Source organism: Alosa pseudoharengus, unplaced genomic scaffold (genome assembly GCF_046254945.1).
Source record: "Alosa pseudoharengus isolate Yale_2024_CS ecotype anadromous, Long Island Sound unplaced genomic scaffold, YU_APseudo_1.1 YU_APseudo_1.1_scf_22, whole genome shotgun sequence".
Classification (NCBI taxonomy): Eukaryota; Metazoa; Chordata; class Actinopteri; order Clupeiformes; family Clupeidae; genus Alosa; species Alosa pseudoharengus.
The window spans coordinates 32,566,632-32,591,692 of NW_027468680.1; the positions used below are offsets into that span (position 1 = coordinate 32,566,632).

The 25,061-nt window shown below is 42.0% G+C and overlaps 3 protein-coding genes across 5 annotated transcripts; 1 reads left to right on the plus strand and 2 right to left on the minus strand.

The window, feature by feature from the left end:
* Positions 1–136: 136 nt before the first annotated feature.
* Positions 137–3,327, minus strand: emc7a (ER membrane protein complex subunit 7a). The gene is made up of 5 exons (XM_076300047.1): positions 2,981–3,327; positions 2,669–2,788; positions 2,271–2,409; positions 2,025–2,105; positions 137–1,848 (listed from the first exon to the last, which is right to left on the minus strand). The coding sequence occupies exons 1-5, from the start codon at positions 3,220–3,222 to the stop codon at positions 1,696–1,698; spliced, it is 735 nt and encodes a 244-aa protein (XP_076156162.1). The 5' UTR covers positions 3,223–3,327; the 3' UTR covers positions 137–1,695.
* A 56-nt stretch (positions 3,328–3,383) lies between these two features.
* Positions 3,384–7,015, minus strand: LOC143139158 (KATNB1-like protein 1). 2 transcript variants are annotated; one of them, XM_076299759.1, is made up of 10 exons: positions 6,932–7,015; positions 6,390–6,517; positions 6,184–6,221; positions 5,740–6,037; positions 5,222–5,337; positions 4,941–4,991; positions 4,721–4,810; positions 4,396–4,500; positions 4,225–4,304; positions 3,384–4,113 (listed from the first exon to the last, which is right to left on the minus strand). In XM_076299759.1, the coding sequence occupies exons 1-10, from the start codon at positions 6,936–6,938 to the stop codon at positions 4,037–4,039; spliced, it is 990 nt and encodes a 329-aa protein (XP_076155874.1). In that variant the 5' UTR covers positions 6,939–7,015; the 3' UTR covers positions 3,384–4,036. The 2 variants fall into 2 exon arrangements, with proteins under 2 accessions (XP_076155874.1, XP_076155875.1); XM_076299760.1 differs by having other exon boundaries at positions 4,211–4,304.
* acp7 (acid phosphatase 7, tartrate resistant (putative)) lies at positions 6,983–24,818 on the plus strand. 2 transcript variants are annotated; one of them, XM_076299757.1, is made up of 14 exons: positions 6,983–7,133; positions 9,406–9,541; positions 11,429–11,629; positions 11,844–12,026; positions 12,514–12,539; positions 13,818–13,915; positions 18,276–18,338; positions 19,571–19,685; positions 19,909–20,022; positions 21,582–21,648; positions 22,136–22,203; positions 22,566–22,637; positions 23,357–23,494; positions 24,001–24,818. In XM_076299757.1, the coding sequence occupies exons 1-14, from the start codon at positions 7,131–7,133 to the stop codon at positions 24,064–24,066; spliced, it is 1,350 nt and encodes a 449-aa protein (XP_076155872.1). In that variant the 5' UTR covers positions 6,983–7,130; the 3' UTR covers positions 24,067–24,818. The 2 variants fall into 2 exon arrangements, with proteins under 2 accessions (XP_076155872.1, XP_076155873.1); XM_076299758.1 differs by having other exon boundaries at positions 6,984–7,167.
* The last annotated feature ends 243 nt before the right edge of the window (positions 24,819–25,061 follow it).

The window sequence follows — 25,061 nt, forward strand, 5'->3', positions numbered from 1 at the left end:
ATTAGTGCAGCCTGTGATTGTGGGTAGTTATTAAGTACTTACAGTACATGAGTTTTTGCCTAATGCCACATGTACTGTACACTGGTGACTTCACTTCAACCAAGACATGTTCAACTGACCCCCTAATGGTGGATGCGTTTCTTCCATTCACTGACTCAACACACACACACACACACTTACTTCAAATAATTTATTTATCTTAGCATTAAATAAGTTACATCTATTCAATATCCACACTTCAGCAAAGTGTGTTAATAAATAAACTTTTGCATTAATGAATCCATGGGCCCTATCATGACATTCTATGGGTTATCATCGAAAACATAGGGTGGAAAAGGCAACACTTACCCTAATATTGCTCAAATGACTGAATAAAACAACATTTATCCTGCAGAGGAGTTGCTTATATCTCGTGACAGTGCGTCTTCAGCTGTGCTCCATATGTGTCTCTCGCCTCTCCCCTAATCACTTTTAACCGTCATTACCAATTTGCAAATGATGGTGAATAACTACTCATCATGAGATGTACAGTATTTCGTAATATCTTTATTCTAATTATGTTTCCCATTGTAATCGTGCAATTTGTAATGCTTTGCATGGACGTGCGCTGGTGTGCGTTCATGAATGATAGAAGGATGGTGCGTGCACCTGCCAATATGACTGTTGACATGCGCTCTTAAAATAGCATATGAACAACTCGCCATTGACTTCTGACCAGGTTTAGGTGGTGTACAATAGCGATTTTTAGACAATGCGCCAGGCCCCTCCCTAGGTTGTTAATTGCCACACCCCTGGGCACAATGTTTAAAAAATAAACGTGCAAAATACCGAATTAAACTTTGCGCGGGTGGAAAACGAACTTTACGCCATGCGCTGGTGCCCAAAATACAGCCCCATATATCCATTAATTATCTTTTTTATCTCTTTTTATCATCAGTCAGAAAACTTTCAGTCCTATGCCACTGCCACCAATGTAGTATATGAATTTTCTATGCTATCCTTGGGACACATAAAACTCAATTCATATCAATGATTGCAACAGTAATTGTAAAGCGTAATTGTTGGCAGATGACTTCACAGGAAACACTAAGGCTGAAGTCAATATGAAAGGAGGTGATGAAAGATGTTTGCTAACAAACTTAAAACCAGAAGAAGGCAAAAGAATCAATCATGAGTAGAAAGAAAAGCATTCTAAACACCCAAGGGTCATTAAGATTATCACTGTATCATTGTTTGCATTGTAACTTTAAAATTATTCAAAATTAAGACTATAAATGACCTATGCTAAGCTTAAAAGCCCATAGCTTTTTCATGTTGTCCTGTAACTGAGTGCAACATGATGTTTCAGTCCAGAGATTGATTATAACAGTGTTCCTAAACATCGCAGACTGAGAAGACAATGAACAATGTCATACTACATTTGAAAATCCAAACATATCAGCTTTGCCTAAAGAAGCACAGTTTATCTGCCTATCCTAAGATATTCTGACAGGGAAAACTTAAGACACTACCTTACTAAATTAAGGGACTCTTAAAACCATTGAAGCAGTATTGCATGTTTTCATATAGGGAACCTTAAAGGTCAGTGTAATAAGCTTAATTGTCAAATGATTTTCCTTGAGTTTCTTTGTATAGGCCCAGGCCAGAAACAGGACTGAGATACAGAGGTGCTTTTCATTGGGTCATAGGTCAGCACTACCTCCTTTTTGTTGCTCCTCCCTTTGGACCCCGAGCACCTCCACCTCCAGTCTTGGTGGGGGTCTTTGAGGAGAAGAGCTTGGTCATGAATTCTGAGACATCTGGCAATTCGTGGTTGGGGTTGAGCATGTTCATTGACTGCTCCATTTCCTGACAAAAGGAAAAATGCTTAGAATACACCAATGCTTAGCATACCACAAAAACTGTGGTACATCTCAACATGACACTTCACATTAGCAATACCCCTAACTAGATATAAATGAAAAGAACTCAAAATAAAAATGGCGGTTGTATGATGCTTTTGCAACTCTTCACTGTTCACTTACCCTTCTCATCTCTGGATCATTTGTGTTCACAACTTTAGGCAGGAGGAGGATTATTACTAAAGGCAGCACCATCATCATGACCTGAGTAAAATAAATAAATAAATAAATAAAAAATAATAATAATAATACAAATATATACATGTATATATAGGCCTATATATCATGTGCACTGTGCACATTAAATATTACCACTGAAATCTCACTCTAAATGTTAGATGGGTTAACCTCTACAGTGATTTCACTTGCCATTGGGTTCATGAGGAAATCAGACCAGCCCCAGGTCTCACGCTTCACAAAGTATGAGTGCGGGCCTATAGACCTCATCTGAAGGGGATATGGGAATCTCACTACCTCTGATGGCTTGATATAGTTCACAAGACGTGCTCTGTAAAACAAAAGGGAAGTGACACTGATGCCATAGGGTTGGGTTAGAATATTTCTGCACTGCACTAACATGGGCATTCATTGAATAAGTAGGCCTACCAATATTAATAACATTATGGTGCCCAAAATTATGTTGTTGAGGCCCAAAATACAACAAAATGGAAACTATAATCACTTTCTTTGCCAACTTGGGCATGCATGGTGAGTGATAGGTAAGCAAACATTATAGGCCTACTTTCATAGTGATGCATTAGGCCTACCTCATTTTTCCTTTAGTTGTGATGTCAACTCGGACAGGTTCGAATCTGTATGACGGTGAAATCACTTGAACAACGTAGGACCCTGGTGGCACATCGTTGACAGTGAAGCTTCCATCAATTCTACGGCATGAACATGACAGTTAAGAACTATGCACAGGCCACTGAAAGTATGTTACAATCATAGACTATAAAATAGGTTACAATGTCAATACTGTTCTTTTTTTAACAGATTCACTATTCTAGTGCTACTCGAGCAAGCAATACGCACACGCGCACTCAGACGCGCTACAGCTGTTGCGGTGGCACTGTCACCTGAAAAATCCGACGTGTTCCTCTCCCTCGACAATAACACGGGCTGTTGAAATCCAGTCCTGTAGCCTCACTCCAGGTACAATCGCACGGCCGTCGATTTTGAATGTATCTCCATTTGTTTGCAATCCCGTCGCAGTTGCAATGGACAGAGGATCCACATCGGTGAAACATGCGCACACTTCTATTAGGACAATAAACACCTGCCATTGCAATCTTGCATGCCGCACAGACGGCATATCCATGAGTGTCGATCTGTTCTAAAGCCTCGGACGTTACATTAAACCACTACAAAGTCGTAATAACACCAAAATTACGACAGTATCTCAAGAAACAGCCACAACGCAGCTGTCAAGTCGGCATGGGCGCCGAGTAATGACGTCAGACACAGCACATACCCGTTATTCCTTTATTGGCAAGTTGCAATTTATATACAAGTGCAGGGCCTGTATGACCATTCCAGTGTAAAACCCGTAGCATAATTACATGCCCGCGGATAGGCGTTTGTTAAAGTTGGATGATAGTTGGGGGGAAAAAACCCATAATTTAAATAACATTCAATAATGCTTATAATACATATTCAATAAGCATAATTTAACCATCATTGCATTTGACATCATTGTACTTTTTACAGATCAAAATGATCAAAATGACATAGGCCTAACGCTAACAGCTGTTTTGCAATAACACGTTTACAAGAGCTTGGTGAGAGGACGATGAACAGCTTTTTGTGGAATGATTCATTATCATAATGACCTCTTAAAATTGGCTTTCACAGAACAGTCTCTGGCATATCACGCCTAGCACTCTATGACCAGAGTAGCCCTCTGAAATGTTCTTCATGAAAGTGACCCTGAAGCCGTCCTTACATTTGGAACCATGCAGTATAGAATTGTCTCTTCAAGGTCTAAAGACCAAAGTAGGCTATAGTAACATTCACAATCAGCAACATAATAAGTCAGGTAGTCACATTCTTTTGAAGCAGATGTCTAGTAGCCTACATTGTGGTGAAATGAGGTTGGCCAACTGTACAAGTGTTTTGGTGATGTGAATTTGTCTCTAGTGTGAAGTTATGGTCTTATCCACCTCTGCATCAGCAGTCATCAAGACAGCTGAAACAAGCATGCCTGTACACTCTGTAAAACAAAATTGTGAAAGGTTGATATCGCTGAAATCATTCCACTGCAAAGTCATACCAGATAAACAAAAGCACATACCATAACCTACTCTCACCTTTGCTATTTTACCTGTCTTTCCTGAGAATGAACAGAAGTGGGGCGCCTGTTCCTGCAGATCTTGTAGTTGGTGTTTCATGATATAAATATTTCTGTGTTCAGAGGTTTGAGGTTAGGCAAAAAATATTTTTACATATCCTGTCCTGTGTGATTGGCAACATTAATCTTCACTGAAATGTGTACCTGTCAGATACATATGTGGCACTTGCTTGATCATAATGTCCTGTAAACTGGGACCACCATTTGTTCAGGACAGATTGCACCCAGCTCAAACCCACAATCAGGTAGCTACAAGAAATGGAGAAAGATAAAGCCTAAAGTTGAACATTGTACATTGTAGTTTCTCATAGCAAAATAAATATTGTATAAAGACAACAACAACAGTAATAACTGGAAATACTAAATATCAGATTGAAACAGTGGTAGAGGCAGTATCAGTGACAATTGCCCTTTTTCCTGTGTTACTATTGTAGTGTATTGATTTGAAGAGTGTACTGTAAACACTCACTCTTCGAATGGACTCCTGAGGGCGCTCTTCACCAATGGTAGAAGATCCACACAGAAGCCAATGTTGATGTCTGATGTGTCATCCTGAAGGCTGGACACAATGAGGAGAGAGGTGATTAAAATAGAACAAACACAGGCAGTGGAGACTGTGCATTTACATCTATAAAGGTCAAGACAGACCATTAATCAATCATTAAAAATCACAACTGAAAAACTGTTACCGTTTGGTTATTATAGGCAGGCAGTCAACAAGCAAGCTTGTGTCTTCAAGCCTACGAAAGAACAGGAGATGTTTGCATCATTAGAAAGGATGTATTTGTCCTCTGTATGAACAAACAAAACAATGTTGAAATAAACAATATTTGAATACATGGCACTTTTCCTGATTCAGAGCAGGGACCATTTAGGACACAATTTAGGGGACAAAAACAAAACTGGAGAAGCTGAGACTGAACCAGATGTACAGTATCTGCCTCAGTCTCAGTCTTCCCTGGTTTAATACCTTAATAAATATGCCAGTAATTCTCCTGCACTTCTTTTCCACAGGCTGGATGCTATCTTGAGCCGCAGGTGCCTTCCAGAAAGCACTTGTGTCATCATCCTGTGGTCTTGGGACAACTGATAGGCAAAACAGTACATCAATGCAAAACTACAACTGCCATCCTACAAGATTAGATTCTCAAAACAATATCACTGAATGGTTAAAGCAGCACTAGTGACCTAAGAAAGCATGAATAAAACTGGCAATGACAGCCAAGTTTCCTTTAATTCCATAACTTGCACCTTAGTGATGTGGTGCTCTGTTGTGCTTTGCAGGGTGTGCCATTCTGAACCATAGAACAACGTACTGCTTAGCTTGGACGGCTAGTGGGAACGACGGCTATATTTGTTCTTTATATACTGTTCAATCAACATGTCCTTGAAGATCATACCAAAATTATTGCTAGTTGTCCATACAAACATACAGTACTGTAAACCATAGAGTCACATTTCTTATGGTGTTTCTTTATGGTTTCTGACCTCTTTGAAGAAGTCTCCGTACTTGGAGATGTCCTCCTTCATCCTGGGCTCTTGGTCCCTATGCTGAGGGCCCTCCCAGCGCTCTCTGTGGGTCAGCTCCTGCATGTCTTCTGGCTCGTCCTCGTCCTTGCTGCTGCTGCCGCTGTCACCACCACCACCTACATCTGGATGCTTCCCTGTTGAGAGAGACTTCCTCCGGGCCCCTGAGGTGACGGTGAGGTGACGGTGGGTCTTCCTCTTGCAGGACACCACTCGCTTCACTCTCCCCGGGTTGTTTCCTGAGCGGCCTGGTGGGTGTCTTATGGGCAGAGACACAACATAAGGCTCACACAAGTCGTTGTCTTATCAGTCACGCGACTTTAGAAGAAGGAAGTGATCTTTTGTTATGTAATGCACATTATGCACTTGATGAGATTGAGGATTCTCGACATTTCTTGATCTTACCTTTTCTTGTTTGTGTCTTCTTTTTTACAAAACTCCACCTAGAAACACAATAGGAAATGAACAGAGTAGACCAATAATCATTAATTAGATCAGCTAAAACCATTTTCTCTATCATTAGGTCCACCTTAATTAACTATAGCCTAATGATACAGAAGAATCCATGGGAAATCGTTGTCTCATAACAACTGGAATCATCTCATTCTTGCCTCCACATGTTTAGCAGCAGAAAATCGTATCCTGTAGATTTGAGCCTCATTAGACAAAACCTCTTCAGGGCTCTGGTAGCCCCCCTCTTCATCATCATGATCTTCAGAGGACATTGTCGACGATAACCCTGCCGAAAAGAAACAGTGGTGCTAAGTAGAGTAAAAAACAGAGTAGGCCTAATAGTCCATAGCCTACCACCAGCTACACCTTTGGCTTGTAACTCAAAGGTTTACAACAGTTTTGACCATGACACCTATGTGCAGCCTAGGATGACTGGCAGTGTTGGTGGTGTAAATAAAAATCTAATTCCAAACCAGACACAACCCACATTGTAGCCTACAGACTGTGCAGCGCTTAACTTGTGCAATCAGTCTTGTGCAAAAGCCTGCCATTCTAATTCAGCATAAGCTTATTATTATTGTGTAATAACAGTCACATAAGTGTAGCCACAGAAGAGAAGTCAGAAAGTCAGAGAAAATAAGGTTCACACAAAAGGACATTGTTTCAATGTGCACATGGCCCTTTTAGAATTACATTTTACCCAGCATGCTCTTCCTGCCACTTCACACTTCCTTGATGGGATCAAAACAAAGGCGACTTCGTTGCAGGGTTTGCTAGGCCAAGTATTTAGTTTTGTCGGGAGATGGAAAGTTTGCTGAAACACTTCAAACTGTACCCTAAATAGTGTTAGCCTTAGCAAACATTTTAAGATAACGTTGTTGTCACCTCGGTAGGCTACGATGGTTAGTAGAAGCTATAATAATTTCATTAAAAAAGGTAAGCCTACAGAAGAAGTTAGCTAGCTGACAAACATTAAATAACACTGACAGTTTGTTTCTATTGATTTGTTGTTAAACGTTACAGTTCACCTGGTCAAATTTGACTACGTAGACCTGTTAGGCGTAGCCTACTAACGTTTGCTTTATGAATGCATATGACTATGGCTGACTGACGCTGGTTGCTTTGAGCCTATCAGTGGTCATAGGCTATTGTGCACTTAACCTACCTTATGACGCGTAGGTTATTTATCTTCAATACGCACTGTAGCCTATGTTACTACGCTATCCGTCTTGTCTGTAACTGAACTAAATATCACATTGGTCTCCATCGAGCAATGTGGCATATAGGTTAGTGCTGGTTCATGCATTAATCAAACAAGTGCTGTCCTGCTTGTTTGCTACAGTAGGCCTACTACATCCTCGGCCTGAGAAGCAACCTGCACCTGGCATTCCAGTCAGTTAGTCATCATGGGTGGACAGTATAGGCCTAAATGTAGGCTAGTTAAGGGTGATTTTGAGTATCTGTACTTTACTTGAGTATTAATATTTTCAGTAACTTGTAGCTTTTACTCCACTACATTTGAAAGACAAATACTAGGCTACTTTTGACTCCACTACATTTGAAATATGAGCATGAAGTAAGCCTACTCTTTACTTTTAAGTACATTTGAAGTGATTCTGTAAATGCAATAATGCGATAGACCATCTTAAAGTTCATTTTTTGAACAGTTCAATTTGAACTTGAAGCTGTGGTAATGGTGGTGACAGCAGATTCTTCATCAGAACATTCTCCATGTAGACCTACCCTGGGAGAATCCAGACGAACTCGTTGACAATTGAGATTTGAGAAGTGGTCTGGTGTTAACATACCAGATATCCTCCATCATCATTGTGAAGTTGAAATGAAATTAGTCACCTGACATTCACCACAAAGCTAGATAGCCAACATTATTAAACGATAAATAATCTCTGCCTACTCATAATTGAGTTATCTGTTTTGTATTCAGCGGTAAAAATGTGATTTGTGAACAGAATGAATAATGATTTAAAGTGTGTTATTGCATCCATTTGAACAGTTATAAAGTTATAAAAATAGGTCAAATGTTTTGTTGGATGTAAGGAACTCAAGGTCTGGTCATACCGACCAAAGGGTCTATTGAGCAAATAAGCATTGCATTACATTAAAAGGAAGAGTACTTGATCTGACTGAGCAACTTCCACTTGTATTGGAGTAATATTTGACAAAGTGTATCTATATTTCACTTAAGTAAAGGAATTGTGTACTTTGTCCACCTCTGTCAGTCATAGCCTAATATTTGTAGTGTTAGAAAAGTCACATTGACACTGATTTTTGAGGGTGGAAGGGTGCAGTGTCTCAAGTGATTCCTTGGTGAATTGTGTTAATAAATAAAATTCCATTTTATTTCCTGGGATATTGAAATATACCACAAATATGATCAGCGTTTGATCTTCACAGTTGAATTTGTATGTTGAGATGCTCTTAGATTGGCTGTGAAGAGTTAGTAAATTGCCAGGTATTATGTTGTTAAACAGATTGACTATTATAATGAAACATCATATGATTTTCTGGACTTCTGACTCTTCAGGTTATTCAGTCAGCAGTGTGCTATGTAAGGACCAGGGAAACCAAACCGCAAGTCAAAAGACATCTAAATAACCCAGGAGGAGATAACAGCATAGGCTACTAGCCTGTTTCATAAATATGTTTGAATGGATTTTATAGATTGTTAATTACAGAATGATGGACAAAGTAGAAATAGTCCACCTCAAACATCTACCGGTACGTTTAAATGATATTTTCTACCAAAGCAGCAGAAACAAATTAGCCTACAACCCAGAAGCTGTCTGCTGACTAGATTGACTTCCACATTGGTGAACTTTTTGCTGAGCACATGCAATGTTACAGCAGTGTTTGCACAAATGTGGTTTTGTTTGACTGTCCTGCAGTGTTGTGCTGTGCGTCTGTCTGTCTGTTGGGTGGCAGTAAAAATAGTGCTCCTATTGGAAAACTATGGCCTGCCGGTCAGAGTACAGTCTTTTTCCGTTTGTTTTTTTGTCTTTGAATCAGGTGATCTTGGTGTGATAGCAATTGTGTTGTATTGACATGAAATAGCAGTTGCAAAAGGGCAGGATCAGACAAGCCACTGTTGTATTATCACTTCCTCTTTATCCTTGCTTCTCGCCTTTCTCTCTCTGTCCACACCAATCCATCCAGGCAGTGTATAACTACTCAAATACAAAGATGGGCACTTTTGCTGCTATTGCCGTGTTTCTCTACGGGTTGATACCTCTGGCTTTTGGTCTGCCCCCTATTTGGAGACAGCCTGAACAGGTGCATTTATCCTATCCAGGTAAGGATAAAAAATATAATGGTAAACTTAAGTTAATGTACAACGTTCAATGTCCTATTTTGAACTAGCTTAGAAGTTAGATCACAGATACTGTGTTTGTCTATGAATAATTCATAAAACTAGGAATGTACCAATGCACTGTGAATCGGCTAAAATTGATACAATTTGTGAAGATTACAATCGGTTGAGATAAAAAATGAATTGTGATGCAATTTTTAATCAAAATAGGGTGTAATCTGATTTTGATTTCACTTGTTCAATGTCAGATTGGTCCGATTGGCTATTCTAATTTAAAACAACATCATCAGATAAGACAGAATCCAGATAAGACAGAATCTGCATTAATTGGGACAAGGGGACAATGAGTTCAGACCTTATGTTCCTCTCAGTTTATAGAAATAAATGAATCTACAATATAAATAATTTATTCTGTTAAAAAAATAAATCATGTGAAAATCGACCAGTTGCTAGAGTTTTGAGAATTAAATGTTGTCCCATTCAAATTCAAAATCAACATATTTTCCATGAAATAGTCAAATTTGTAATTTTCAACATTTGATATGTTGTCTGTGTCCTTTTTGCAACTAAATATGAGTTTAAGAGATTTGCAGATTATTACATTCTATTTTTAATTACATTTTACACAACGTCCCAACTTTTTCTGATTTGGGGTTGTAGGTAGGGGCCGTGGTAGAGTAGACTGGCCCGCCCACCTAGATCTTCTTTCAGGGAGATCTAGTCTGGAACACCATAGTTCATAACCGAAGACGAAACCGAAACTTATTGTGATAAACAGAAGCAGCAACACCTGTATAAATGCAGTTAGAAAAATGCATACATTTATTTACAGCAAAGGTAGAACCAAATACATTGTTTTATATTGTTGTTGATGCTGTTTATTGTCAGTTTGTTAAGTTTAGGTGAAGTAAGAAGTAACGTTAGGAATCTCTGATCAATGTGATTGGTAAGGCTGGACCAATGATTTCAAAGTTAGTGCCCGTCGCGATGCAAGTGTTGGAAACGTTTCTAATCGAGTCACCAGCCTCTGTTCACTTTGTGAATGATTTTTCCAGGCTAGTGGTAGAGAGCAGAAGTGGATCAAACAGCAGAGGGCAGAGGGATGGCGAATTTGTTCTCAAAAACACTAACCTAAAAAAAAGAACTTTGATTATTTACAGTATGTACTGTGCACATCTCTGTCTAATTTAGGAAAATTAGGGCTGCAGAGAAAGTGTATCACCCTGTGGAAATTTTGTGAACAGAAAAGATAAGAGTTAAGCACCTTAACTCTGTTAGTGGTGCCACTAACATTGATTTTGCTGCCCTCTAGAGAAAATACTAGAGAGAAGACTAGAGTTGCTTGTGTTTCAGCACTGCCTATGCAACTTTGTTGTTGATATTTGTTTCTATGATCTGGGTATCAGCGTTTGTGGTAACATTAGGCTTTGTGTTATTTGTAGTTATTTGTGAGAATTTGTTGCGCTGACATGTTGTCCTCACTGTGTTGTGTGTTGTAAAGGCATCATCTTCCATCAGCAGGCCATGAGTCTCCTTCCCTCTGTGTCTCTGTTTCTTAAAAATAATACTAATAAAAACATCAGCATTTCAGCACGTAAATGTTGTATAAGGAAGGCTCTGAATGTAGTACTTAGTGATGGTAACCACTTCAATTTATTTGGTATTATGTGAAATTATGTTTTTAATTTCCATGGAGTTGGTGTAGTTGTTTTAGGTGTCTAAGGTGTCCCTGAGCCCTATAATAGTTTCTCTCTCTCTGTCTGTCTCTGTCTAATTCTCTCACATCTCCCCTTCTCTCCCTCTCTACTATCGCTCTCTCATCTCACTCTCTATCCCTCTCTCCCTCTCCCACTGGTTCTCCCTCCTCAGGGCTCCCTGGCTCCATGCTAGTCACGTGGACCACCCTGAACGAGACAGACAGTGTGGTGGAGTATGGGGTGTGGGGAGGAAAGCTGTTTGAGCTCTCAGCGAAAGGCCAGGCTACGCTGTTTGAAGATGGAGGTTTTGAGAAGAGGAAGATGTTCATCCACAGAGTCATGCTGACCGACCTGAAGCCTGGCATCTCCTATGGTACTGATGTCTATTGTTGTTGGGTTTTTTTGTTGTTGAGATGGTATTTTTGTTGTTGTTGTTGAGGTAGTTTGTTTAAAGCTATTTGTTGGTAATATTTTTAGCATAACATAACATTTGCACATGTAAATAGTTAGTATCTGTGCTCTTTCTTTGTGTGTGTGTATGTGTGTGTGTGTGTGTGTGTGTGCGCGCTTGTGTGGGCCACCTGTAGTGTACCACTGTGGTAGTGATGCTGGCTGGAGTGACATGTTCTACTTAACCGCACTGAAGGAGGGCGCAGACTGGACCCCGCGGTTTGCCCTGTTTGGGGACATGGGCAACGAGAACCCCCAGTCTCTGGCCCGTCTGCAGAAGGACACTCAGATCGGGATGTACGATGCCATTCTGCACATCGGTAAGACTAATCACGTGCTTAGGTCGGCTAGAATAGCATCTCAGTGGTGGCGATGTTTTATAGTTTTGACTCTTTGCATTGAGATTGATACAGTATATGTAAACTGTAGTTAAAAGTTAGTTAAGGCAGGCGTAGTGGAGCAGTGGTAGCATGGCCACCTGGCGATCGCTTGGCCCGGGTTCAATTCTCAAACCTGCTGTTGCGAGTCCGTGTCACTTTGGATAAAAGCAGTCAATTTGAATGTTTTATTTTTAGTTTTTTTAAGTTCCTGCCATGTTGCAGAGTTTTATATTCATGAAAGGTGAAACATATGATTTACAATCCATGTTATGCATAGATTTATCCCAATACATACATGTTCAACAAGGCCATATTAAATTCTGTAGTACCAACAACAGTTGTATCAAATGTTGTGTACTGATAGTTGAAAGTACATTTTATTAGTTGTTATATATTTTTCTATTTACATTTTTTTTCTGTGTTACAGGGGACTTTGCTTATGACATGCATGAGGTAATGCATTTTAATTGTGCTTCTGTTGGAGGAGTTTGCTGTTAATGCATCCTGTTTTTCTACACACCTGAGAAATGCTCTGCAAGTTCAGAGCTGGCCAGAAAGCATGCTTCTCAAACCAGATGTGTGCTGGCAGTGAAACTAGTTTTTGCAGCCAAATTTGGTCTATAAGTACCATTTCTGTTAGACGAAATGGTCAAATCATTGCATGCTGCTTCATTAAAGATGGTCTAATGATACCCATTACCAAGCAAACCATACCGAATGAGCAAACCATACCGTAATGAGTTGTGGTATGTAGCTGGTAGTACTTCCGAACTGGTACATATGCTATGACCATCTACTGGCCGATTTGAAAGTGACGTTTGATGTTAATGCACTTAATGCCTCCACGTTTCCTTTTTGGCATTTTTTGAAATCAGCCTCTAGGGAGGTAATTGTTGTGCGACTGACGTTAAGGCTAAACTCAGACATGCTGTTTAAATATACCCCTATAAGGAAGACAGAAATCCAGCGCTCTGATCAGACGACCACGAGACTTAAAGCATCCCAGTACAACCAGTACTCGGAGTTTGAATGCCAGTTCTCATTCCTCTGTTGGCTTATAAATAGAAAAACAGAGCAGCAGGAAAGAGACCTGTCTGGAAAGTCATTAAAGGCCAGAAAGGCTTGCATGGTATGCGTCTGTGTATACGAATGCGTGTGTGTACTGTATGTGTATGTGTATGCTGTGTTTTCTTGCCTTAATCACAGCCATTATAGTATTTGTAAAACGACCGGTTCTAGTTTCTCCAGGGCTGGTTGGTATGTAGATGGGGGCATTCTCGTAAGTTGCCTGGAAAATTGATTCGCTCTAATGACAAGCCCGGGCCTCGGACAAGATTGCAATGTTCCTTTTCACTCCCTCTCCATCTTCCACTGTCATTACAGGGTTTTCCTTGCCTTTACCATCTGTCTCGTGAAATTAAAATCAAACAAATGTATGGCTTAAATATTATTATCACTAATGAAAAGGTGGCATTTATTCTGTCAACATCACTCTGTGAAAGATTGAACTGTTTCATTACCCCACCAGACATCGCTCTGTAAAAGATTGAGCTATTTCATTACCCCAGCAGACATCAATACATTTTTGAAAAGCCCTTTAGCTGGAGATGAAATGGGACATGGCATGACAATAGCTCTTAACAATTTTGATATGTAAGTCAATGCTCCTTTATGAGTAAGCAGAATCGACTGTATTTACTCTCATCCATCAAAACTGTGCCTTTGTTGCAGGACAATGCACGGATCGGGGACCAGTTCATGCGTCAGGTGGAGTCGATCGCTGCCTACGTGCCGTACATGACGTGTCCTGGCAATCATGAGAATCCCTAGTGAGTACCGCGGCCATAACCACAGCTGGTTTGCCACATGGGCAATGTGAGTTAATATGGTGATGTGAGTTAATATGCCCCAGTCAGCAACAACATGAATTACTGTTCAATAGCTACCTGGGACTTCATCAGGAGTTGAACATTGCAGTTGTAAATGAAAGGTCTGGTAGAAACAGGAAAACATGAGTTCATGTGCCCTCAGTAAGGCAGTCAGATTGTTGTCTATTCCACTTGCTTATGTCTGTAAATAAGGTGCATAAAGCTGTGAAAGAAGATAACATACATACTGTTTGTAAGGTAATTTTGGAAAGATTTGACCTCTTTCCTCTCTAAATTAGTCTTTAAATAAAGGGTGAAAGGTTGGATGATGGACCTCTACTCTGCCCTGCCCTGCCCTACCATGCACACACACACACACACACACACACACACACACACACACACACACACACACACACACACACACACACACACACACACACAGAGTCGTTTCCCTAAACACACACCATAAAAACACCAGTCTGTCTGTCACTTGCACTGCGCTTCAGGCCAATCACAGATGAAGGGGTTTATCCAGCATCTAAACACTGGGTGCAAGGCTCTGTCTCTCCGTCTGCAGCCTCTCTCTCTCTGTTCCCCGTCATCCATGCTCTCTCTCTCTCTCTCTCTCTCTCTCTCTCTCACTCTTTCTCCCTTTCTATCCCGTTCTCTCTCTTTCTCTCTCACACAGCCTTGTCATTCTTCTCCACACATTCCTCAGGCCTCAACGCTGTGCTAAGTGTGTTATTGAAGGGTGCTTGGCGGGAGTTAAATGTGTATTCCATGACTGAGGGAATCCACCATTTAGGTCCCATCCCCACCACCACCACAACCCCTCTCACTGTCTAAATGTGCTGTTGCTGTCTTTCTCTCTCTCTCTCTCTCTCTCTCTCTCTCTCTCTCTCTCTCTCTCTCTCTCTCTCTGTGCGTGTGCACACGTGTGTGTGTGTGTGTGTGTGTGTGTGTGTGTGTGGGTGTGTGCCAGCCAGGAAAACCAGAGCCAGAAAAAACTACAGCAAAAGGGATTTAGTTGTAGGAGCTTTTCAACACTCCTGAGAATATTTCTTCTCTGCTTATACAGTTGGTTGGTTAGTTTGTTATGCTTGTACAGTTTGTTTGTTATGTTTACATAGTGTGTTGTTTTCAATCAATCAGGAGCCATTTTAGTCTGTTAACCCCCAAGCAGGTCACCAAGCAAAAGCTGCTCTCATCTAAACGGGTCCTGAGTGTCCAAAATAAACAAACAAAGGAGTTGGACCCAGCTGTTAGCACAGCAAATCCTGTCCAATCCCTCTTCAGTTTTTCTTGTGTAGACAAAAAAAACAAACCATTAAAATAATGCTGCATTTTTTTTGATAAACTAAATGACAGCCATCTCCTACTGAGGCCGTGAGGGAATAAACATTGAAATGGGATTAGTCGTGTGATGAAGAGTGAAAGGCTCGCTAGTGGAAAGGCATTAAGATGTTTCCACTGTAATGTAGTAGTTCTCATTGAGGAATACTAATTGCATATGTGTGTGTGTGTGCGCACACGCACGTGTGTACAGAATGTGTGGTTGAAAATGTGTGTGTAACTGTGACTGCGTGATTCAGTCCATGTGCACTAGGAACTGAAACCTGTCTCTTGTGTTTCATCCGACGTGTGTGTATATGCATACGCTTTGACCTCTCCTGTTGCATGTGTGTCTGATCTATGTGTCTGTGTGTGTGTGTGTGTGTGTGTGTGTGCGTGCGCACTGCCTAGTTTGGCTAACACAGAACAGGCCCAACCAGTGGCGCTGTTTGGCTTGGCTGCCTGACCTGATATTAGTGCCCACAGTCAGAACTGTTTCTCTGCTTGTTGGTTACGTGACCCCTGTACCAGTCCCTTCCTCTCTGACCTGGGAGTAACATAGGGTTCCAGCTACAACATAGCTTCTTTCATCCCCAGGCTCTTTACACTTTCTCTCTCTCTGTGTGTCTTTCACTCTTTCACACTCTCTCTCTCTCTCTCTCTCTCTCTCTCTCTCTCTGTCTCTCTCTCTTTCTCTCTTTCTCTCTCTCTTTCACATGATCTTTATTTCCCTTATTTCCCTCTAAAACTGTCTTCCCCCTACTCACGTTTGTTCTCTCTCTCTCTCTCTCTCTCTCTCTCTCTCTCTCTCTCTCTCTCTGGGCCCTGTTTTGTCTCACTCATAATATAGTTCCGACCACAAGAAGCAGCCTGAGTGAGAGGCACATTGACAGACAAGAGCCCAGTGCAGCGAGTCTGCTGTTTCAGCATTCCAGCGCCATGATGTTCAGGCCACGCACATGCGACTCTAAGACCCCAATCAAGAAGCCCCTTTGTTCTCCACCACGCGCGGCGCAGATCAGCTGGCCTTCTGGCGTGGCATAGAATGACCACCGCCATATAAAACCAAATGAAGTAATGATGTGAATTATTGACATTGCACTGTGCTCGACCAGAGAACAGTGTTTCCCATTATGTGGAAGCCAGCAAGGATTAGTCGCTCATCTTGTAGTTTTCTAAGTAATTCAAAAGAAAAGGTTGAGGCGATTAAAGTCTGCAGATGGTCAAAGCGGGGATTCAGTGAGACTGCTGGAGATGGGATTCAGTTGGATTTTGTTTTAGGCGGCGCAGACAATGTCCTGTTGATGTTGTTCAGGAGTCCCCCAATCCATATTGTTTCCGACAGCACTAGAGGAGAATATTTTCCTCTCGTATTCCCAGTGGAATGCAGTGAAATCGTCCACTAAAAAAAACTGTTTATTCCTAGTGTTGTAGTTTCAAAGACTGATTATGCTGGGGAGACTGGGATGAGTTTAAATAAAACAAGCCGGTGAGAAATTGCCGAAGCTCGTCTCAGTCAGCCACAGTTCTGTCGGCTGGGATAGCAGACTAAACAAACACACATATCTGAGTCACGTGTAGAATATTGCCGAGAAATCATGAGTGTCTTTTTTTCCCTTTCTTTCTCTTTATTTTCTTTCTTTCTTTATATTTACCCAGCTGTTTCTTTTGCCATACGGTTTATTAACAGCACCCATCTCCCACACAGCACACACACAAACACACACATACATCCCACCTCCTGCAAGCTGTGAGCCCACCCAGCCACCAGATGGAGTTGTTAATCTCTGAGTTGGCAGTGGGAGCAGGGGGTGCTATTGCTACCTGCAGATCAAGCGCTCTCCCACATGCCTCCATCCTCTCTGCAGAAGTCTGCCTCATGCTGTCTGGAATGCTTCGCGCCGCGGCACCAACCACATTAGGTTGGCTGGCTGTTTTGTTTTGATGAAGATAGTGTGAGTGAATTTCCTCCTTTTTGGGCACATATCACTTCTTTTGCTCCATGTAATCAAAAAGAGATGCCAAGCCAAGCGTTTATTTATGGAAATGGCATACTTTTTTTATCTGTTATTTCAAGTAAAATTGCATCAAGACTTCCATTTTAAGTAATTCAGTTTTCATTATCACACAATTATCAACAATTGTGAGCAGAGTCACAATTATTATGTAATAAAATAGATAAGTAGATTAAGTTAAAGTATGCTCTTGAAATGCTGATTGGTCAGAAAATCGAACTGCCCTGCAGCCTAATTATTTGCAGCCAACTTTAGTGCCAATGCTCACCCGCCTCTTAACAAGAGATGTCTGTAAATTACTCCCCACAGTCTGAAGAGAATGGGCCTGACCTCTGGCTCACTCTTTGAACTCTGGCCCTGACCTGTAATAGCTACCATGACCCAGCATGAGTCCATTCACCCGACCCCAACTGGCCACAGCTTCCCATGGGGGCTAGCGCCTCACCTGCCCTCGTCATCCCCAAGACTTACATAAGAGAGAGAGAGAGAGAGAGAGAGAGAGAGAGAGAGAGAGAGAGAGAGAGAACGAGACAGGATCCTGGTGTCAGAGGTTTTACTCATGGAAAAGCTGGACCCCTTGTTTAACAGTCAAATGAACTACGGCAATTACAAATCTATAAACGACAGCAATTAAAAGCCTATAAAATAAAGAGCCACTCTCATTCACCCTGAACACAATCACTTGACAGAGATTTGTCTGCCTGCCCACTGGAGGGCTTGGATGAGCGAAAAGCAGGCTTCCTATAAAAGAGGCTGGTGTTCCATTGACGTTATGGCTCTCCCAGTTAACTAACAACACCCATCTGGCCCTGGTCTGGCCCTGGTGTGGCCCTGGTCTGGTGGTCCAAATGTCTGGGCTGTTTCTGTTATTTGGATGATCCGGTTGTCAGGTGTGGCTGTTTGTTGAGAAATCCCAGTCGGGATTGATTTGAGCTTTTCAACTGATTTTCCATTTTGTGTTGTTTCTACAGCAACTTTTCCAACTACCGGCACCGTTTCAGTATGCCAGGGAACACGGAGAGCCTGTGGTACAGGTAGGAGAAGCACAACACACATACACACACAGCACAACACATCAACAGCGCAGCACAGAACAGTATCTGCAGATCCAGTTGCATAACTTCTAGTAGCCCGTCCAAAAAGCTAAAAAAAAAAGACTACCAGCAGCAGCGGTCTTTAAAGTCCTTAAAGGAGCCGGCCGTGGGGCTGGAGGAAGTGGCTGAGCCCCTGGTGACAGCTCCTTCTGTCAGCCCCGTAACCCTATCCCTCCACGGGGCCTGCCTCTCCTCTCCTGGGCCTTTCCTGTTTAGAGGGAACCGCTGCTGCTCAGGCTCCACTCTGTCACGGCGGACCTGCCGACGCTGAGGGCAGGAGCACTGCAGACAGACAGCCAGCCAGACCGAGACCACCGGCTGGTACAGTATGAGCAGAATAACAGAGTGCATCATGGGATGCTCGTTAGTGGGTGCGGTGGAATGCCAGGGTATTGTGACAACGAATTGAGACCCAGGGATTTTGTTTTTTGCTACCTATTTGTCTATCATAGAGAAGCTATCATCACTTTAAGCTTCTGTTTTCTTTTCCTTCCTTCTCTATTTTCGCTTGCAATTTTCACAGTGTGGCTAAATTATAGTCACCACACGCTCCATTTAATCCCCACTGTCTTCACCAGGCTCCAGTATTGTCCTATGGGTCTTCTTTCCCACCCGCAATTCTTTTAAAGTTGTGGAAGGGTTGAAATTACAGTCAAGGTTTAGAATACTGGTTGTCTGTGCCACAATGTACCTATGCACCTATGGTAAATATACATTTAAAAGAATGGGAGCAGATGAGATTGTATCAGTGTGTTAGTCCCATTTGGTTTTCGAGGAAAATCTCTGCATTTTGCGGGCTTTCCAAGAACAGTGATCTACACAACTATTCGGAAGAATCATGAAATTGGGATAGGAGGCACTTTTATGGTCGACCTTATTCATTATTATTGCCGTTCCCTGCTGCTGGAATAGTCCCCTATCACTATTTTGTTTTTTATGCGGTGAATCAGCCGTTTGAGTTGAACGGGTTGGTTCATTCCGTTCCGTCGCTCCTCTCCTGGGGGGATTAGTGAACGTGGGGAATGGCTCAGTGTAATGACAGTGTGTCAAGACTGTTTTCATAATTGATTCCACCAAATAACTGTTCAGAGGATGTGTGCAACCCTGTGTGTGTGTATCACTTGCTGTCTGTCTCTTGGGTCTCTAGCCTTGTGTATGTGGTCTATCCGCAGCTGGAACATAGGACCTGTCCACATCGTTTCCTTCTCCACAGAGGTCTACTTCTATCTCAACTATGGCCTGGACCTTCTCTTTAAACAGTACGAGTGGCTGCAGAAGGATCTGGAAGTACTGCAATTTTGCCCTTTAAGATCTTACCTTATCTATTAAGCTTAAACCAGAAAACAAGCAACAACAAACAAATTGTTCAAAACACTTCTAAACATTAATTTACTCTCTCCTAAGCGAAACAGATCTGCAAAAAGTTGAACATACTTCTTAATGGCAGGTTTAAAAGTTTTCCTGCACACCTGATTTTTCGATGTGGCGTGTGCATGTGTGTTTGTCTCAGGAGGCCAACAGGCCGGAGAGCCGAGCCCAGAGGCCCTGGATCATCACCATGGGCCACAGGCCAATGTACTGCTCCAACGCAGACAAGGACGACTGCACCCAGTTCAACAGCTGTGTATGTACGACTAAAGCATAACTCAAAGATTTGCTGGTAATATGTGGAACTAGTCTCCATGTTTTATAGATGGTCCACAATGGTTTTACTTGTCTAATCTCTTAGGTAATGGGAAGAGTGCTTTAGCATCTATGCACATCCGCAAGCTTGTATTGATTGCACAGCACCCGTTATTTGTTTATTGGCACAGTTCAGTCTGACTTTTTTAAGTCTTGTCATTGTAAAGTAAGCAGACTGATCAGTGAAGTCCTTCAGGATTTCAGTTCCAGAAGAGTATGCACTTCATGCACAGCCAATGCTTTGTGCGGTGCAGTGTCCTTTTGAACTGGGTTGGCAGAGTTGTGTTGCTTTGTGGCGGCTTTGAGTGTCTTTTTTAACCAATCTGCAGCATCATGATTACAAAGTGTGACCTCTGATGGTTCCAGTCATCAGCAAGAGAGGCCAGCGATCAAACAGGCGTTGCTGAGGTGTGCTCTGGCTGACCCAGGCTGCGCCGGACCAGAGGTCCAAGCTCCCGTGTGTATATCACCCCTGGCCTGACAGGGTAATGAACAGAGGATGGAACCAGAGACGACCTAGGAGAGGGCAGGAGGGTTTCGGTACTGGGGGTGGTCTCTTGACTCTGGCGCCAGGCGCGTGGTCCTGCAGCCCTGTGCTTGTGGGGCCTCCACACCAGACATAAATCCAGCGCAGCCAGCTTCATGAGCACTCCTCGAAATCCGTCACGTTACAAATTAATGAGGGGAAAATAAACTTCAGCGGAACACCATTAATTTGTTGTTTTTTTTCATACTGGCCAACAATTTGTCATGAGGGATAATCGTAGCCATGCTTTTTAAGAAGGGAAGAAGGGAAGTGACTGAATACTTTTCCGAGTATATCTTCTGTTGTGCTTTGTCAGGATGTGCCCCAGGAGGCCTTCCTAGCTTATGTAAATGGGAGCCCATTAGGAAGATTTGCACCCAGACGATTTGCCAGGCATGTTAATCGCTTGGAGTGTGAGGGGCTCTGTTCCTACGGAAACAGCCATTTCTGGTGCTATGGAATGGAATGGTCATTCTCTTCTGCTGCTGTTACATCTTCAGTTTGAAACAGTCCGTGTTCTTGTCACAGCAGACAGTTCCTAGACACTAAAAGCTACACATCCAGATGCATTAGCTCTGCTGCAATAGATCTCTCCAAGAAACAAAAAATGTGTTAGCATAACCATATAAATATAGCGAAACAAAATATATTCAGTTCTAAAGTATTTCAACTAGATGCATTTTATAATTTTGAGATGAACTGTTTTGTTGTCATTAGTCCTAGAATCGTCTTTATGAGGAGATTTCTCTTGACTGAAATTAAGTAACAGCAGTGATGCTTTCACTTTGGAGTGAAAAAAGGTTTGGAAGTGGAGTGGAGAAATATGGCGCGAGTTGAGTAAGCATGATTTCAGACTGAAAGTATTTTAAAAGTAAGGGTTTCGGATCGAGCTAAACCGACTGCAGTATCAGATTTAATTACTCCTCCAAACGTAAACGTAATTCCTCTCCTCTTCTCTCCTCTCCTCCGCTCAGATCAGGACTGGACTCAATAACACCGACCCCCCAGCACCTGGGCTCGAGGATCTTTTCTACAGATATGGTGAGTCTACATCCTCGTCTGATGCTGTCATCCCATGGTCAGGTTTGATGATGTCACGTCATGGCCATGCTGTGGCTGATATGGTCAAACTTCAGACTCCTACTCCTAGATAGTGAGATTTTCAATGTGTTTAACAAAACATTCAACGTCAGTTCTGCCATTTCTGGTCATGTTTTGTATCGTCAGTTCACATATACCAGTAGTTTTTTTTCCTTCTCAGTTATTCTATCGAACCTTTTATGTATTTCTTTGACTAAAATCCACAAATTGCAGAAAACCACATGGAAGTGCAGCCGTCAGCCAAGCATACAGAGATTACAGCAAAACAGACTTGTTTCCTTTCAAATCAATGACCTTCCACACTGAGTATTCTCTGTGGTTGGGCCGTGAGTCCGTGCTAGACTGATTGCTGCGTCTAGTGCGTTTCTCTTGTGCTGTGAGTCACCGATAACCTGACGTCTGCTCCTGGTTCTGGTGTATTGCACAGGTGTGGACCTGGAGGTGTGGGCCCATGAGCACAGCTACGAAAGGCTCTGGCCGGTTTACAACTACACGGTGAGCTCCGCTTCACCCATTCACAGAGTATCCATTCAGGCCAGGTTCACATGGTGACATGTTTAGTTAAGGAAAACTGTACTGCACTAACTTCTTAAGCTGGCTTTTTGTCCTTCTTCAGATCAAAGGTAGTTGGAGAAAGACTAAGTTCAGTTAAAGAACATAGAATGTTGCCAGAGCAGGTGCATTTAGATGCAGACATGTTTTTGTAGTTTTCACATATCTGTTAATGATGGACATTTGTATTACTTAAAGAGCCGTTTTAAATGTGGATGTAAAGAACAGGGATATACAGCATTTATTAAGTAATGTATATTGACTGTTGACTGTGGGTTGCATGTGATGTTCTGTGACCACCACAGGTTTTCAATGGGAGTAAAAATGAACCGTATGTGAATCCTAAAGCGCCTGTGCACATCATCACTGGATCAGCTGTGAGTATCTGTCATACGCCTGCATGCTCTGGGAACTCTTTTAAACAACAGTCCTCATGCTTCAGACCACAGTCTCAGAGTAGACAGTCAATCAACTGACACAACTCTGTGTAAACAAATCAGCCTGCTGAGTGGCCATCAAGGCCACACAAAGTCAAGTTTATCACCATTACAGCCACACTTGCCTGATTGATATGACTATTTGTTTATTTGCCTTGTGCTCAGACAAGCCCTTGGGCCAACATCATAGACATTTCACACACTTGGATATTTCTCCCAATTCTGTAGGTTAGATTGTTGTAAAAGAACAAGCAGTCACACAGTACAAGAGGGAACAGACATCCCATAATTCTTTGCTCTGACAGTGAGAAGTCAGAGCCAAAATGAACTCAGCTCCAAAACTCCTGCTGAACCACAAGCTTTTCAAATCACTCAATGCAAATTGAATCAGCTGAGCACTTTCCAATTTTCACTTTTCCAATCGGAGCAATAGTGTTTGTAACTCAAATTGATGTGGATATTTAATACATATGTGTAAACATTTAAAGGTGAAACACCTAGCCTGCAACCAAGCCGCACTGAAATATGGATGGCTTGGAAACGCACCCAAATCATTTTCATCTGGATAAAACAAATAGGAAAAAAGTGTCTCTGGAGTTTCCCAAGGCCTCAGAGCCGAGTGAGTGACGGCGGGGTTGGAATATGTTTGCTCCTTCCAGGGATGCAGAGAGCGGACGGACCCCTTCGTTCCTGACTTCAGGGCCTGGAGCGCGTTCCGAAGCACTGACTATGGCTACGCTCGGATGCAGGTGTTCAACTCCAGCCACCTTTACCTGGAGCAGGTATCTGATGACAAGGTGAGAACAGTCTATCCACACCTGACCAGAGTTATGTGAGTTAAAGATGAGGTCCCCCTTGATGTGTCTGCCCATGACTGGTCTATGTAAGAATGAAGACTCATGTGACCATGGTAATCCTGTGCATGACTAAGACTGGTCTCAACACCTCTATTGGAGAGAGGCATATGAAGACGTGCTGGCTGATGTGCACATCCCTGACACTGTTTAAAAGCCATAGGCTCCAGGGGCAATGCTATATGGAAAGCAGTTCTGACTCATTTGAGCTCAGATGTGAGGGTCCTGTATGGTCTGAAGTTCATATAGATCCACTTATATTTGTATAATAACAAGAGTTGTTACCACTGATTAGTTACTAAACAATTAGCCAGAAATCACTTAGTAATGACACTAATATCTTAGTGACAGTTAAACAAGTTAATCATTGCTAACAGTAATGAGTTGAGGTTGATGCCGTTGATGCTGAAGATGGCTTGTATACTGATCATTGCTGGTTTTCTCTACAGTATGGGAAGGTCATAGACAGCATATGGCTGGTAAAGGACAAGCATGGCCCAGAGGCGTGGCTCTGAGGAGTCTTCTGGATGTGACAAGATCACAGGAAATGGACCTGGACCTGGACCAATCAGAATCTCTCAGGAAATACACTGTTTGACCTAATCAAAGGTGAACTGCACTTTAGTCTGTGTAAAACCAGCAAGAGATGATTTTTTTTATTAAAAAGGAAAAATACATATGAGAAAAAATCCAAAGGCAAGCAATGCAAACAAATGCTCTCACTTTTAGGATTAATCAGATGCACTTGTGAATTGGAGGTCACGTTTGAACCCCGGTATGATTCCAGAGTGCATGTAGCCAGGCGTGCACTGTTTACTTCCCCCGAAAGGAAACTGGCGCTTCTCAGATCAGAAGGGAAAAAATGAGTCCATTAAACAGAACGAGAATTACATAAGTGCAGGGGAATGGATGGTAAGTGCAAGGGAAGTGCAGCTAGCAAATTCTTTTTGGCCTGTCTTAAATGTGTCAAGACAAGCGATCAGACAAAAGCCTTTTTCTTTCCCCTTTTCTGTTGACAATAAGAAGTTTTGTTGTTGAGCGTAATGGACATCTAACACATCTATAATTCTCTTTTCGTGTCCTGCTGGTACGCTGCGGTCTCAAAGAGCCCACACCAGTGTTTACACACGTTTGGAAAGTGTACGACTACGAAATCCTTTCTTAATCTCCATCTTTTATGTTTCTTTTGTCAAACACTCCTTTTACAATAATGTACACAGTGACTTTGATCTAGACAACAGATATTAATAAATCCTTTTTTTCCCAACATGCAGTGTCTGGCTGTGTCTGTGTATGCTGCACCACCTGGTCTAGATTTCTCCAAACAGTGAATTCTTTCAGGGGACAGATTGTTAGTTCTGAAAGTGGCTATAAAGAAGTCTTCATAGCTGAGCGATAATGTCATATCAACAAGTTTGGAGCCTGTCTATCAACTTAAAAAGAAACAGCAATCTCTCTCCCCTTCCTTTCCACTGAGACACCCATCTAGATATTGGCAGCTTTAAGTAGT